This window comes from Sphaeramia orbicularis, chromosome 1 (genome assembly GCF_902148855.1).
Source record: "Sphaeramia orbicularis chromosome 1, fSphaOr1.1, whole genome shotgun sequence".
Taxonomy (NCBI): domain Eukaryota; kingdom Metazoa; phylum Chordata; class Actinopteri; order Kurtiformes; family Apogonidae; genus Sphaeramia; species Sphaeramia orbicularis.
This window is the reverse complement of record NC_043957.1, coordinates 36,645,793-36,660,095: the sequence shown is the minus strand read 5'-3', so window position 1 is coordinate 36,660,095 and position 14,303 is coordinate 36,645,793. Positions and strand designations below refer to the sequence as shown.

At 42.4% G+C, this 14,303-nt stretch overlaps 2 protein-coding genes across 5 annotated transcripts in view; one reads left to right on the top strand and one right to left on the bottom strand.

Moving 5' to 3' along the window:
* The window catches only part of prr36a (proline rich 36a), a 29,465-nt gene extending 20,642 nt beyond the window's left edge, over window positions 1-8,823 (top strand). For both annotated transcript variants that reach the window (XM_030136870.1, XM_030136878.1), the window contains 2 exons: window positions 288-2,921; window positions 4,931-8,823. In XM_030136870.1, coding sequence (XP_029992730.1) covers window positions 288-2,921; window positions 4,931-6,018 — 3,722 coding nt within the window. In that variant the 3' untranslated portion in view covers window positions 6,019-8,823. The remainder of the gene's footprint in view (window positions 1-287; window positions 2,922-4,930) is intronic.
* Window positions 6,643-14,303, bottom strand: part of LOC115421154 (UPF0575 protein C19orf67 homolog) — a 20,635-nt gene continuing 12,974 nt past the window's right edge. For all 3 annotated transcript variants that reach the window (XM_030136898.1, XM_030136904.1, XM_030136891.1), the window contains 4 exons: window positions 11,996-12,105; window positions 10,499-10,693; window positions 10,204-10,347; window positions 6,643-9,570 (listed from right to left, as the gene is read on the bottom strand). In XM_030136898.1, the coding sequence (XP_029992758.1) occupies window positions 9,438-9,570; window positions 10,204-10,347; window positions 10,499-10,693; window positions 11,996-12,105 (582 nt within the window). In that variant the 3' untranslated portion in view covers window positions 6,643-9,437. The remainder of the gene's footprint in view (window positions 9,571-10,203; window positions 10,348-10,498; window positions 10,694-11,995; window positions 12,106-14,303) is intronic.

The following is a 14,303-nucleotide window of genomic DNA, read 5'->3' as shown; positions in this document are numbered from 1 at the left end:
TTTAGATGATGATTAAACTGTTTTTTAAAAGTTGGTTAACCATATCATTTCCAAGGTCAAGATTGTTTAGATCTTGAACTTGGAATAGTGGGCACTTTTTTCTTTCAGTGTATATATATGTCAGAACTGTTACACTGTGATGTTAATGACCCTTGGAAATTGTGAATTGTAAGGAAAGTAACTTGGCATAAATCCAGCCCAAGATACTTATCTTTTTGATAGACTAAGTAAATAAATTAACAAATGTTCATTTTTAATAATTACATTTTTCTTCTCTCCTGCTCCAGACGTCAACCGACCGCCCACTGCTGCAGTGACCAAGAAGCCAACAGCTTCAAGCTCTGCTGCCTCCAAAAGACCTGAGCCCTCAAAACCCACAGCGGCAGTGAAGCTCAACACTGCTTCTAAATGGGCTACAACCAAGGCAGCAGAGCCGAAAACATCACAGTCCAAATCTCAAGCTGCAAAACCCAGTGGCATAAACAAACCTGTTGTTGGGCAATTCCTCGCTCTTAACAAACCACCTATTGGCCGGACCCCACCTGCTTCTCCAGCCAGCAACAAACCTGTAAACAACACCCCTCAGGCAAAACGTGGACAAAAACCTATGCAGGCTGTTTCACCTTTCACTGCAAGCAAGAAAACAGCAGTTTCAAATGCTACAGCACCTGCTACTACTTCAGTAAGTAGCGCTTCAAGTGGTGTTGCTGGTGCAGTGGCAGCAAGGGTGGCAACAGCAGAAGCTGTGCCAGAAACACAAGCAGAAGCTAATGTAGTTTTACCACAAGGATCATCCCTTGCTGCCTCTGTGCCAGAGAAAGCTTCTCCAACAGTCTTGGCTCAGAGCACTCAACCAGAGGTGGTACAAGAAGAGACTGCTGAAAGCCATGCAGCTGCTCTTTCTCCTCCACAGAGCCCTGTCAGGACAGCCTTACCGCTGCAGGAGCATCAAGAAAGCAGTGTACATTCACTACCAACACAGGAGCAGATTGCTACACCAGCTGAGCCTTCATTACCACCAGTGGCCTCTCCTCCACAGCCATCTGAGGAGCCATTTTACCTGGTAACTGACCAAGCCCCTTCAACATCTAAAGCTCCCATAGCAGCAGAGAACATCATCCCTCAAATGGCTCCCTCCACCAATCTCAATGAGGAGGAGGATGAGGAGGAACGGGAAGGAAGTCAGTTGGTTTCTGTGTCAGAGATGAGTGGGACCACACAGCCCACTGAGGAGTCTCGTCCAGGATCTGCTGGCCCAGTTGGAGGATCTGCCTGGAGAGTTGGTGGTGCCCTGCTCTCTGAGCTGGACTCGGAGGAGGTGAGCGTCAGTCAGCAAGGTGCATCCGAATTAAGTGCACCTGGTGTCCTGGAGGGGACAGAGAGCATGGATGATCTGGGTGACGGCAGCCTCAAAGGAGCCATTGACATGGAAGGAGCCTCTGCAGGATCACCTGACTTTGAGAAGGTTCCTGACATACCAGTTAATGACTATGAGGAGGATGAAGATGACGAGGATGATGATGACCGGGTGTGTGACATGGATGTTGGATCAGAGCGGACGGATGAACCACAGAGAACTAGAGATGACAATGATGTGGATGATGATGATGAAGATGTGGAGATGGCTAGTGAGGGTGTGACGGAAAGTGGCTTGGAAAGCTACGGAAATGCTGATGAAGATGACTTTGCTGAAGATGAAAGACTGGACAACTTGAACAGAGTGGCCCAGCCACCCCCTCCGCCTCCTCAGCTGCCCTCAGCCCCAGCTGCTCAGTGGGACCAGCCCAATCCATTTGCTGATCCCTGGGCAGAACCTCCCCAGCCTCTACAGGTACTAGATCAACATGCCTCTGAACCCAGACATGTGGCTGGAGCAGCTGCAGCAAGTCCTCTGGCAGACCCCTGGCAAGCAGACTCAGAGACCCCGACTCATTCTCCAGCACAGGCCTGGCTGGAACTGGGCTCTGCGCCTTTTGTTCCTGAAAACCAAGAAGCTCCCCAACCTTCCTCAGATAAAGATCATCTACAAAGTCTAGAGGCTCAGATGTATATGGAGCAGCCTGGTCCAGCTTCGGTTCAGCAAACCACAACTGTAGCCCCCCCGTCTGCCCCCGGGATGTCGCTGTCAAGCACACTGAGCAGTGAGACGAGCACTCCTGAGGAACTAAATGATAACAGTCGAGATGGGAACCTCCAGCCCCAGGATGTCCAAGCTCCTCAGCTCTCTCCCAAACTTGATGTAGACCACCAGAACCTGGACCGGGAGATAGAGGATGATGCCGAGGCAGAGACCTTGCCTGCTGATGAGATCGTCGGAGGCCCTGCAACTGCCCCCACGTCGAACCCCACTTCGTCCTCTGTAACAGAAGATGAGGCCAGTGACACAGAGGGGGAAGCTCAGCTGGAAGACTCCTTGGAGAGTCCAGGTGTCAGCAATATTGTCTTTGACATCCAGCCTTCTGCCAAACGCTGCCTGTCTACTGTAGAAGAAGGTTTAGAGATGGAGGAGGGGGAGAGCGGTGTAGCTGAAGACACTACTCCACCTTCAGCTACCTCGCAGGCATCTTACGGTTTTGACACAATGACCACAGCATCAAACTCCAATGCCCAGTCAACAGGGGAGAGCTGCATCAAAAGCCCTGGAATCTTCTCACTGGAGGAGCTGCCCGAAGAGGCCAAGGAGTCTGGGCTCCTCCAGCAGCCTCTCACTCAGCCATGCCAGGAAGAGCAGCAGTATATTGAATGTGGGAAACGGGAAGAAGACTCTGCTGAGCATTCTGGAGAGAAGGTGCCAGAGTCGGAGGAAGCCATAGATCCTTCATCAGTGCTTGTCACTTTGCAGCAAGCAGAGGAAAACCCAGATGATGTCCAGCCTCCATACTATTCTGGTATCTGTGAAAAGACTGAGAACTCTTTTGCAGGTAATGTATAGTTCATCTCCCTATCAGCTCAAGTAATGTCCCCTACCTCCCTCTGGTTGTTTTACATTCCCCATAACTAAATCTCACTGTAGTTCTTGTTGTCAGTGTTCCTTCTGAAGTCTCTGGGGGTGGACCTATCAAAGTTCAACTAAAAAAAACATCAGAGAGCAAAAAGAGAAGAAATAGAAAAGATCAACAGTGGCACTTCCAATTTCCATTTAGAGGATATGGCTTAAATTCCTGTATGTGCAATAGCTGCTACTATCTGGTCTGTGTGTGTGCCTGGGTTTTTTTTTTGTTTTATTTAACAGTTAATTGTCTGGTTGTCCTGAACTGGCATGAGATTTAACTTGTCTGTTTACAATGCAGCTCTTCAAAAGGGGAAAACAAGAAAATTAAGCATAACAAAAGAAATATGGAATGAACTGTTAACATTTTTCATGTGCAATTACCTTTTTACTGAACATGACAATGAGTTTTGTATTCATGTTTTGAGTTTTTGCTCTCCTGTCTTAAAATACATGCATCTTCCTGAACCCAAATCACTCCTAATCTCTTTTCGCACTTTAACATAATGTACTCTAGCTTTTTCATGTGTTAATCCATCTTTTGGAATAATGAACCTTAAAAGTTTAAATAAAGATTAGATTTTACCATGAAGTACTTCCTACTGTACAGTTTTTGTTTTTCTTTGAAACAAACTCTTGGGATGATACAAAGACCTTGGATCCACAAATCAATAGTCTAAGTTTCCTGGTTGTCACAACGGTTATTGACATCTTGCTACATTACACACACTTGAGCTCCAACCATAAAGCCTTCAGTCTATCGCTAATGATTTATTTGTACATTACACCAAGTGAAATGCACGCAATGACGTTCAAATAAATGTCTACATAAGTTCTGACCATTCCCATTGATAATGGACACAAGAATCGGTTGGAAATTCTGCTGAAAACTACATCACTGGACTGGGACTGCATTGATTTGATGATCCATCAGATGTTCCATCCTTGGATCCTCCTTCAGCTTCTCATGCAAAAGCAAAGTGTGACGACCTCTCGACCGGCCTCATGAAGAAGCTGCTCCTCTCCTACTGACACTTAAAATTCCCTCCGGTTCACTCTGGGTGTGTTGGGGTTTTTTTTGTTTGTTTTTTTTTAGTTCTTTGCCACTGCAGTTTTCAGTATTCTTTCTGCACCATTCTACAGCACTAAATTATTGTAAATGGAGCTTATGCATGTCACTGTTGGCACAATGACTCATCTCATTACTTTGGATTGTTTAGTTAGCTTGGCTCTAGGACCTGATGTTCTATACAATAGAATAATGTCCAGGCATTACTTTGTTCCTTCTAAAGCCAAGCTATCATTTTATATATCTTGTAATGCTGGGTGTCTATAAATGCATGAGGAGCTTCTGCATGTATCACTGGTTGACTAACTATAAACTCCATTCAAGGGTAATGACTGTTTTAGCTTGTAGTAAGCTTTTGTGTGTTATTCTCATCATAGTTGGTAGTGACTGCATATACAGGAAGTTGGCTGCACATAAATTTCTTTTTCTGGTCTGGTTACATTTAAATTTAAAAAAAGAAAAAATTATTAAGTATGCACTGTTGCTCTCTGCTCAAAATGCCTCTCACCTGCCACCACCCCCAGTCACCTCACCTTGGGTCACAGTTTTGGGTTTTTTTTATACACAAATACTGGCTTACAAATTAAATATTTAGTGCATTCTTGTGTCACTGCTCTACAGCTTGCAAAAAGTGCCACTGTCACAAATAAATAATGCTGGTTAGTTTTGTGCTACAAGCTACGGGCAGATATTTGGGCTTGGCTTCACAATGCTTCTATTCCTTAAGCAAGTATGAGCCTCTGAAGGCCAGTCTCCCTCTACACTTTTCTGCTTGCACTCACTGCTATGCTGTCACTGTCCTGCTGCCTGTCACATGTGTTTTATAACATCACACCACTATAATTTTCCTTCCCGCTTCCTCTCACACACAGGCTTCACTGACCTACCACACCCGCACCGCCGCGAGCACTCTGCGTATCCCAGATCCTACTGTGACATCGTTAAACCTCTATATGCTGCAGTCACCCCGCCGAAGTTGACCTGTGCCGACCTCCCACCCAGGAGCCCCGGGCAACAGGCGCTCAGTCCACAGCTTCGCAGGCTAGAGCAACACCAGAGACAGCTGCAGGAGATGCAGCAGCGCCGGGAACAACAGAACAGACCACTGGAGGAGGCTGAACAAGAGAGAAAGAGGAGGCAGGAGGAGGAGCAGAGGAAGAAAAAAGAGGAAGCTGAAGAGGAAATAAAAAGGAATAAGGAGGAGGACAGGAAGGTGCAAGAGCAAGCTGAGGTGGCACAGAAAGAAGAGGAGGAGCTGAAGCAGAGAAGAGACCTGGAACTGCAGCTGCATCAGCAACAACAAGAGCTCAAGCAAAGACAGCAGATCATGCAGTGGCAACAGGAGCTGCAACAGTCCAGTAAAGGTCAGACAGTGCTGTTGTCTCCCTCCTCTGGTCTCTGCACCATTTATGAAGCCCTGGAGAACAGTGATGAGGAAGATGCTGAAGGTGAAGAAGAGGAGGGGATTAAAGAGCTTAAGCCTGTCAAACAGAAAAAGCAACTCAGACATGAGATGTCAGATCAAGAACTGGACACAAACTGTGAAAGGGGAACACCAGAGAAAGACAAGCATCAAGAGTCCTCACCGTCCGCCCACATCCCCTCTCCTCTTCCAGACTCCCCACAGACTCCAAGCAACCTATTCCAAGATGGAGATGGTTCATCTCCAGAGAGGCCTCCACCCCTGGATCTGGACTGGGGGAAAAAAGTCGACATAGTCCATCAGCTGATCAACCAGACCCTGCTACTGAACGGTGACGGCTGCTCGTCTCTGCTGCTGCTGCCGGGGGGAGCAGGAGGCACACTGAGCCCGCTGGAAAGCAGCCTGTGGCCCAGTCTGCTGCCTCCACTCACCCCTCCCTCTGCCACCGTCACCTCTGTAAGCAGCTTCTCCCCAGAAACCACTGGGAGCTCCCCTCAGGGAGAGTGGACGGTGGTAGAGCTGGAGACGCATCACTGACGGACATGAGTGAGTTGGACCTCATCTAAAAGACATCTGAGCAGTAACTGTGCTGTCTATATATGCACACATGGGATTTTAAAACCGAAACACACAGGGTAAAACACATGTAGTGGATGTTTATTGTAATAGATTGTGGCAGCTTTTCATGAACACACCATTAAGTTCTTCTTCACTCTGAGAGTGCAGCTGTGCAGATTGAAGTGGATATGTAGTACTGAACAGTATAAAAATGCTACAAGAATGATGAATGCCTTCTAATGGCGAATACTCAAAGCTATGGAAGAAAAATCTATTCATCCCAGTGCTATGATAGCAGTTGTAAAATGGTGTCAATATAAACTAAATTTTAATTCGAAAAGTATTTCAGAAGTTACATTCTTAGATAAAATTGAACGCTTTGGCATATGAATGTATTACACTTCTAGTAACACACCATATTATACAACAGTATTGATGCACTGCTCAGTCCTTAATGTAGACCTGTGGGGCTGAAGGTTCATCTGAGACGGACAGGGATTTATAACTGTACTGTATAGACAAGCACAAAAAAAACAAAAACAGTGTTCGGTGGTGCTGCTGTTGAACAGCTGACTATTACTTTTAGGACACAGTTGTTTTTTTAATTGATGCAAAAACAAAAGGCACTTACTGCCGCTTAGGAAAAGTCTAAATCAGTGCTGAAACGTACTGCATTAAGGTAATGAGACTTAGTTGTCAGTCTAAATGTACTTGTGTCAAGGCATTTTTCTTTAAATCTACAGAAATCACCCTGTACACAAGAACCGGATTGTTGGGTTTAAGGTAGTTAGTTAATTAACCCCCCCCCCCCCCCCCCCCCCAAATTCACATGTAGGACATTTGACCACTGTGTCTTTTGGAATTTGTAGCTATGACCCTGCCTGAAAGTCTATGCTCAGGGCCAGAAAACCTCTGCAGCTGCCAGAAAAGGAACATGGGTCTGTAATCTACCTGATAGAAATTGAAAGAGGCAAAAGCAGCTCTGCGCCTGTTACCTCACACACTACACCCCTCACGACTGCACACACACACTGACTAGTGGACAACAGTATTGCACTTTTTGCCCACACTCCTGAAACCATACTCACAGGACCACATGATGCTTCACCGCTGCACACTAACAAAGTGGAAATGGACACTTTATCTCAAAAGTCGCTGTTATACATAAACACACCAATTGTGCCAAATGGTTACCATCAGTCTGTTGGGAGATTACGAGGACGGATATGGTTCTTTTACTTAATTTTTCTTATGTAGCCACTGTTACTGAAGCCATAAACACACATCCTCATAACCTTATAGCGGCAAAATAGTGGAGATGTAGAATCTGGCAACTGAAAAATCTAAATCCATCTCCACAAATATCAATGAATGAGACTGCACTTGAATCAAAATCTTAAAATGTAATGTATGTGAATCTTAACTCTACATACAGATGCAAAAATTCTTTCCTCTAATTTATTTGAATTGATCTGAGGGGAAAGAGAATATAACAACCTGAGTATAACCTTCTCTGTGGATTTTAGGAGGTGAAATTACTTACCAAAGGTCGGTTTAATAAGGATATTTTTCCCTTTGAATCACTGGAGTCATGCACTGATGTTTTAGCCTTTAGATGGGGTTTGCTTATTATTTAATGAGTTAAATACTGCTGAAGATGAATTTTCACAGAGGAAGATGTGTTTTATGGTCAACGTCACTGCTGTGGTTGTTTGTATTGTTTGCACTATAGCTACGTCAAACAGCCACCTGTAAGCACAAAAAACGTCTACACTGGTCACGTCCAGGACTGTGACGGCATTAATGTTGGAACATGACCGACTCTGGGTCTTAACGGATACTACTGTGATGGGCTGGGGTGAGAAGGATGCTGGGAAGGCTCCATATCAGGTTCATGTGGGTATTTACTGTGTATTGTTCAAACTGTGATGAGCTACGGTACTGAAGTGTGTTTTAAATGTTTGTGTATCTGTGCTGTCTGTCATCAGTTGTTGTGTGCAAGCTGTGTTTTGTCTGTAAGTGTTGTCAATTTTGTTTTTGTTTTTTTGCTTCATCAAGTAGCAATGAGGGATTTCTCTTAGGCCGGATTTGGAAGTTTGATGAAACTCTTTACATGTACTCAGTGAATTTTTGAGCCGTTCGTGTCAAGTTCAGTGTTCTCTGGCTTTAAATAACCAAAAGGTTGAGTCATGTTTAGTAACTGAACTAAGAGCAGATGTTTTTTTTAGTGTGAGACGAGCCTGTGAAGCCTCGGCATCCAGTGCTTTAATCCTCACTTAACTCTTGAAGACTCGTACTTGCTCTTTGTCACTGTTGAATCTGGGAAAAGAAACACCCCTTTATTGTCTCTCCAATTTTTCCAGCCTTTTATCAAAGCCTCTATGTGTAGCAGCTGAAAAACAAGCTTTTATGTTTGTGTGTGTTTTCATTCTTGTACCTCGCAGTCATTACTCACTGTATTTCACAAAGCTGGACTATTTACATGTGCTTTCTTTGTTTCTGTAAGCAATTATGTGTATATTTTTTTTTAAAGATTGCTCACTCTTCTGAAGGGAAACTCCACTTTTTGTACTTTAGACATTTAGAAGCATAGTTACCCTTTAAGAGTTCTATATAGATTTTTATTGAAATAGAGAATGAAGGAAATTGGTTGTAAATGGTAGATACTATTCTTTCTTGTAACTAAAATGCCTTTTTTATGTCTAGTCACTAGAATCAATGATGCTAAATGATTCCAAGGTCAAAGTGAACACATTAGGCTGAGTATCTTTCATATTGTTAAGGCTAAAACGTACTAAACCTCCTGTTTTGGATGGTAAGTTATGAAAGCGAGGTGAAGCCTGTGTGTATTAATTTAAACTGCTTGAATGAATTTAAAGAAAAACTGGGCATTCCTGCTCCTGAGGCCCAAATTATGGCAGCTTGTTAATAAATGAAGTTTGTTGTTTTCTTTAACTTCATCAAAATCAAATCTGTGATTGTGTAATTATGACAATGCAATGTTTATTGTAAATAAACAATTCAAATTTTATTACATTTATTATTTCTTCATGTAACAAAAAATTTACAGCCTTGTTGTATAAAAGTCCTTAGAAAATAATTGCACTTCGTTTAATTCATCAATGCTGTCATTTTAAGTATAAAACTGGACTTTGGTCAGTATTGCATAAGGAGTATCATCACCTGATTATTTCCATAACAGTACACTGATTACAGGTTAACATGAAAAAAGACACATTTGGCTTTGAGTTCTGTGAAAGAGTATTAGAACAAACAGGTCCTAAGTGCTTTAAGTAACTCTCCCTACTTGAGATGCATGTTGTAAACAGCAAAAAGATATTTTGCAGATACAGATGTCCAGTGGATACACACACATATTCCTCCTCCAATTTCTCACATCACTCTGTTGGTGGTGACAACAGACGCTGCAGCAGACAGTCAGTAGCACTGCGGCAAGAGGGCTCATCAAGGCCCATAAACGACATCCTCTCGTAGGTGGCTGCTGGAACCTCAGGAACCTCACCGCAGATCCTGAGACAAAGCAGACGTGCATACATAGACATTAGACCAGGGCCCAAAACCTGCCCGCCAAAGGATCCATTCTGGCCCATAGGCCGAATTTGTGAAATGCAATAATTACATTGACGATATAAACAACCAATGGTGTCAAGATCAAATTAGTTCAGAGGCCAAATACAGACCGATTCATCTTAAGTGGGTTAGATCAGTAAAATAATAGTATAAAAACCTGTAAATTATCTCAACTAAAAAATGTTCTCGTTGTATTAGTGTAAAAAAGTAAAAGTACATGAAAATATTTACATTTAAAACTATCTTGACAAAATGTGATTAACCTGAACAAATATGAACCTGAAATGGCAAAAGAGAAGTGCGATTTCAATAATATTTTATGTGTTCCTAAATGTTTTGTGCTTTTGTAGACCCGCTGTTCAGGGAGTTGTAATGCACATGTGTAAATGATAGTAGTCATAATAGTATGTAGTTAATAGTTGTTTGAGTTATTCACATTTTTTGAAGGATAGTTTGTAAATGTAAATATTTGTTTTATTATGTTATTATTTTACTGGTCCACTTGAGTTCATATCAGGCTGTATGTGGCCCCTACATTAGACAGACAGAAAAATAAGACATAAATTCACCTACCAATCATTTGGAGCAGGATACACTTGGACCCACTTTACAATGTACCACAGCTTCACTTTGTCATCTCCACTATGTTCAGCAGCTCCGTGGTTGTCCCTGTCAAAATCTCTGTGCCCATTGATGTCCTCGTAACAGAGGAAGTAACTAAATAAAACACATCAACACAGTGATACAATCTTAGGTTGTTACCACACCAGAGGAAAAGAAAATAAATCTGTGATTGTTGTGGACTCATAAATGCTGAACAGCTCTTAAACCTGACAGCATGAACAAGAAGTGGAAAAGCCACACTCACTAGTCATTGTTGTCACTCATTCCCCCCTGTCCTCTGTCTGTCTGTGGCTGGTCTTCAAGTCTTTGGATGTTCCACCGGATGCGTTTGTACAGTCCTGTGTTCTCCCGTGCCAGGTACGGTGTTGGCTTACAGTAACGGAACGTGGTCACCCTGATCCCGTCTACGCAGAACTGCCCGATGTAGAAATGAGACACACTGGTGGAGTGATGGGATGGAAGGAAGACTTTAGCTCAAACAAGTAAAAAAAAGAAAAAAAAAAAGTTAAAATGGAAACAAAGAACTCTAAATGCCTTTATTATCATGGTATGGTCAACTTGGACCGATAAAATCAATTACACTTCAACGTGTCTCTGCATCAAGCCTTTATCAGGAGGTCAAGCAGCCCTATTAGTCCTATTAGTCTTTCACCAATAAGAATCTGCCACATGGAACTATAGCAAAAAAAAAGAGAAAGAGTGGACAAAACTGATAAATCATCCAACAGATGGCTTCATCTAGCCCAGTGTTAAACAAGAAACAGCCAACTGATGTAAAAATTATCCACACAAACATGCAAGAGTAATAGAGTGAACTGTTTTTCTGTAATGTACGTCTCTTGTTTTCTTATAACCCAGTGGTTCCCAACCTGTTTTGTCTCGTAACCCCATTTTAACATCACAAATTTCTGGCGACCCCAGACATTCAAAACGGAGACTTTTTTTTTTTTTTTGGCTAAAATTAATTTGGTTTTGATCAAGTAATAGTTTGCTATACTATGTTGCAAATAAACGTTAATTTTAGATGACATTTAGTCTATATAATGTCTATTATTATGGACAGAGGCAGAAAAGCCAGGTGTAGATTACTGGACAAAGTGAGAATTTGATTTTCCTTGGTCAGGATATGTACAGTCAGTCCAGCTTGGATTTACAAGGCTGACAATTAATACTGAACAAACAAGAACTCAAACTATGAATTATGAAAGAGCTGCAGCATCTGAAACCGACCAAGTGAACAGCAGCAGTCGTAGTCCATACTGAAAATATGTCCAAACTTTGTTCAGCTGTTGGTTGAACAGGACAGAGCAGCACAGCCAACAACCTGGAAGGGGTGGGGTGTGAAGTGGCTCATGTGTAATTAAAGGGCCAGCGCTCAAAACAACCTTTCTGGTGTCATTACTGAGAAATAGGGTTGAAGATGGACCCGTGGAGTTGAATTAATGAAGAATTCAGACCCAAGCATAGCATTTAGTTTATGTAGACCACAGGGAAATCTTTTAAAATGCATAATTCCATTTAAAAAAACCAAAATATCACTCCTTTAAGTGAATTCCGCCAATGTTAAAATACTCTCTGCTTCAGTTCTTAAGTGTTCTGTATAAAACCAACACAACAGTATAAAGGTGGAAGAAGTGGCTACTTAATAAATCACACAATAATCCCTGTATGTGCGTAGTGTAAGTATAAAAGAATAAAAAAGACTTTCATTAATCAAACACAGGGATGTGGGAGTGCGTACCTGTGAGGCTCCCTCTCGCTCAGACAGAGGACTTTGTAATTGGCACAGGTCAACACCAGCTCCTCCAGTTTTTCATGCAGCTGCTGAGAGTGGTCCCACAGTTGCTCACACTACACACACATAGAAAGGAGTCTGAGGAAGCAGTAACCCTCATGTAGTTCAGGTGCACATCAAGAAATTAGAACATCATAGGAAAGCTCAAAACAAATGTTAAAGTTTCCAAATACACTACATATGAAGTGCAACATTTCAAGCCTTTTTTCAAAGGTCAAATGTCACACCTTTAAAAAGTATATTAATTTATGGGATGGATGGACAGATGGACTTTATTGATCCCAAACTTGGGAAATTACAGTACAGCACCAGCTTAACACAGAGTAGTAAAATAGAAAAGCACAAGACTAGTTTCTCCAGGACTTTCATGATATGGGTTATGAGAGGTCAGTGGTCTACGAGGGCCGTTCAATAAGTTCATGGCCTCACCCAGAACAGAACAACACAGACTGATAATTTATATTTTATTTTTCAACATAATCTCCATTTACAGCAATGCACTTGGTCCATCGATGTTCAAGCATCACTATCCCATCACGAAAGAATGTAACATCCTGTATTATAACAACCAGTATTTCTGGGTGAGGCCATGAACTTATTGAACAGCCCTCGTATAGTGGACCAGGTCAGATGGAGCTGACTTTTTAGGGACAGGATCCAGGCAAGATGTCTTCCACTGCACCTGTACTATCTCCTGAGTCAGACTCAGGCTGTAGAGGTGTTTCAGTCCATAAGACAGCTGGCCGGCACAGGTCCTCAGTATTCTGGGGGAGATGCCATCAGGACCTATGCCTTCCACTGGTGTAGTCTCTCCAGCTGTCTCCTAACCTGTCCTGTGGTCACTGACATGTGAGGGAAGGTCTTCAGTACTTGGTCAGGGATTAGTCCAAATAGGTTCATACTGTCTACTAGAACTTATACAGATTTCCTTTTCCTATTTGTCAGACAGATGGAAGAAGAGTTATTTTTTTTCACCTTGACATGTTTCAGCTACAACCTGTATCCTTCCTCAGAAGGGTCACTTGTTCCTGTGATGTGTCATTGTCAGCTGTTTTATCCTGGTTTGCCACAAAGGGCCACGTCTCAGGTGTGGGATAAGGTGTAGAAGACGGACCCCGAGGACCATGAACAGGGATGAGGGAACCTACACCATATCCCCCCACCTGGCAAAATTTACAATATTTTGAGGCAGGGATTGAAAGACAGTGTATGACCAATTAGTTTATTGAAAGTCATGAGAATTTATTTGCCACAAGAAAATTTACATAATAGAAAATGTTTTTATTCTGTGTGTCCTCCTTTTTTCTCAATGACTGCCTTCACATGCTTCCTGAAACTTGCGCAAGTGTTCCTCAAATATTCGGGTGACAACTTCTCCCATTCTTCTTTAATAGTATCTTCCAGACTTTCTCGTAATAGTTTTGCTCATAGTCATTCTCTTCTTTACATTATAAACAGTCTTTATGGACACCCCAACTATTTTTGAAATCACCTTCGGTGTGACGAGTGCATTCAACAAATCACACACTCTTTGACGTTTGCTTTCCTGATTACTCATATGGGCAAAAGTTTCTGAAAAGGTATGGATAATAGTGTTAGGTATGATTATGACATCAATATATGTTTGGTTTCAAAACAATTGACGTAGTGCCTGCTGAGAAAAAACAACTAAATGTTCATTGTAAATTTTGCTTCCCCACCCTGTGTGTGTGTGTGTGTGCGTGTGTGTGTATATATTAGTGGTGGGCAGCGATTAAAATTTTTAATCATGATTAAACGCATGGCTTTCTGCGATTAATTGCATAGTTGTTGGGGGGGGACGCATCAACAGCATGTATTGCCTTTCAGTGATATTCCAGACTGGAAGTACTCCGGTGATAAAAAAAATAATTGCACGTCAGTGCTTCCAAACAACTGTGTCCTTCTCAACCCCACCATTGGAAGACAATTAAAATGAAAATGTCCATGTAAAAAACCACTACTTTTACACGTTTATGTCCCCACCAGTGTATTTACAGTTGTGAGTGATTGACAGGAGTCTTAAGCCCACTAATCAGTACTAATACTAATAAGCCCATTAATATGTGATATTTAGTTGTTCAAAGCAAGCAAAAGGGGCCCTGAAGTGGTCAGAATAAGTTGCACTAACGTATGTTTTGTCCTTTCCGTGTTACCGTAGTTAGTTCGGACATAGAACTAACAGACATGTTTCTTTCACTCTTGTTTGTATGGCCCCAAAAACGTTTGCCTGTGA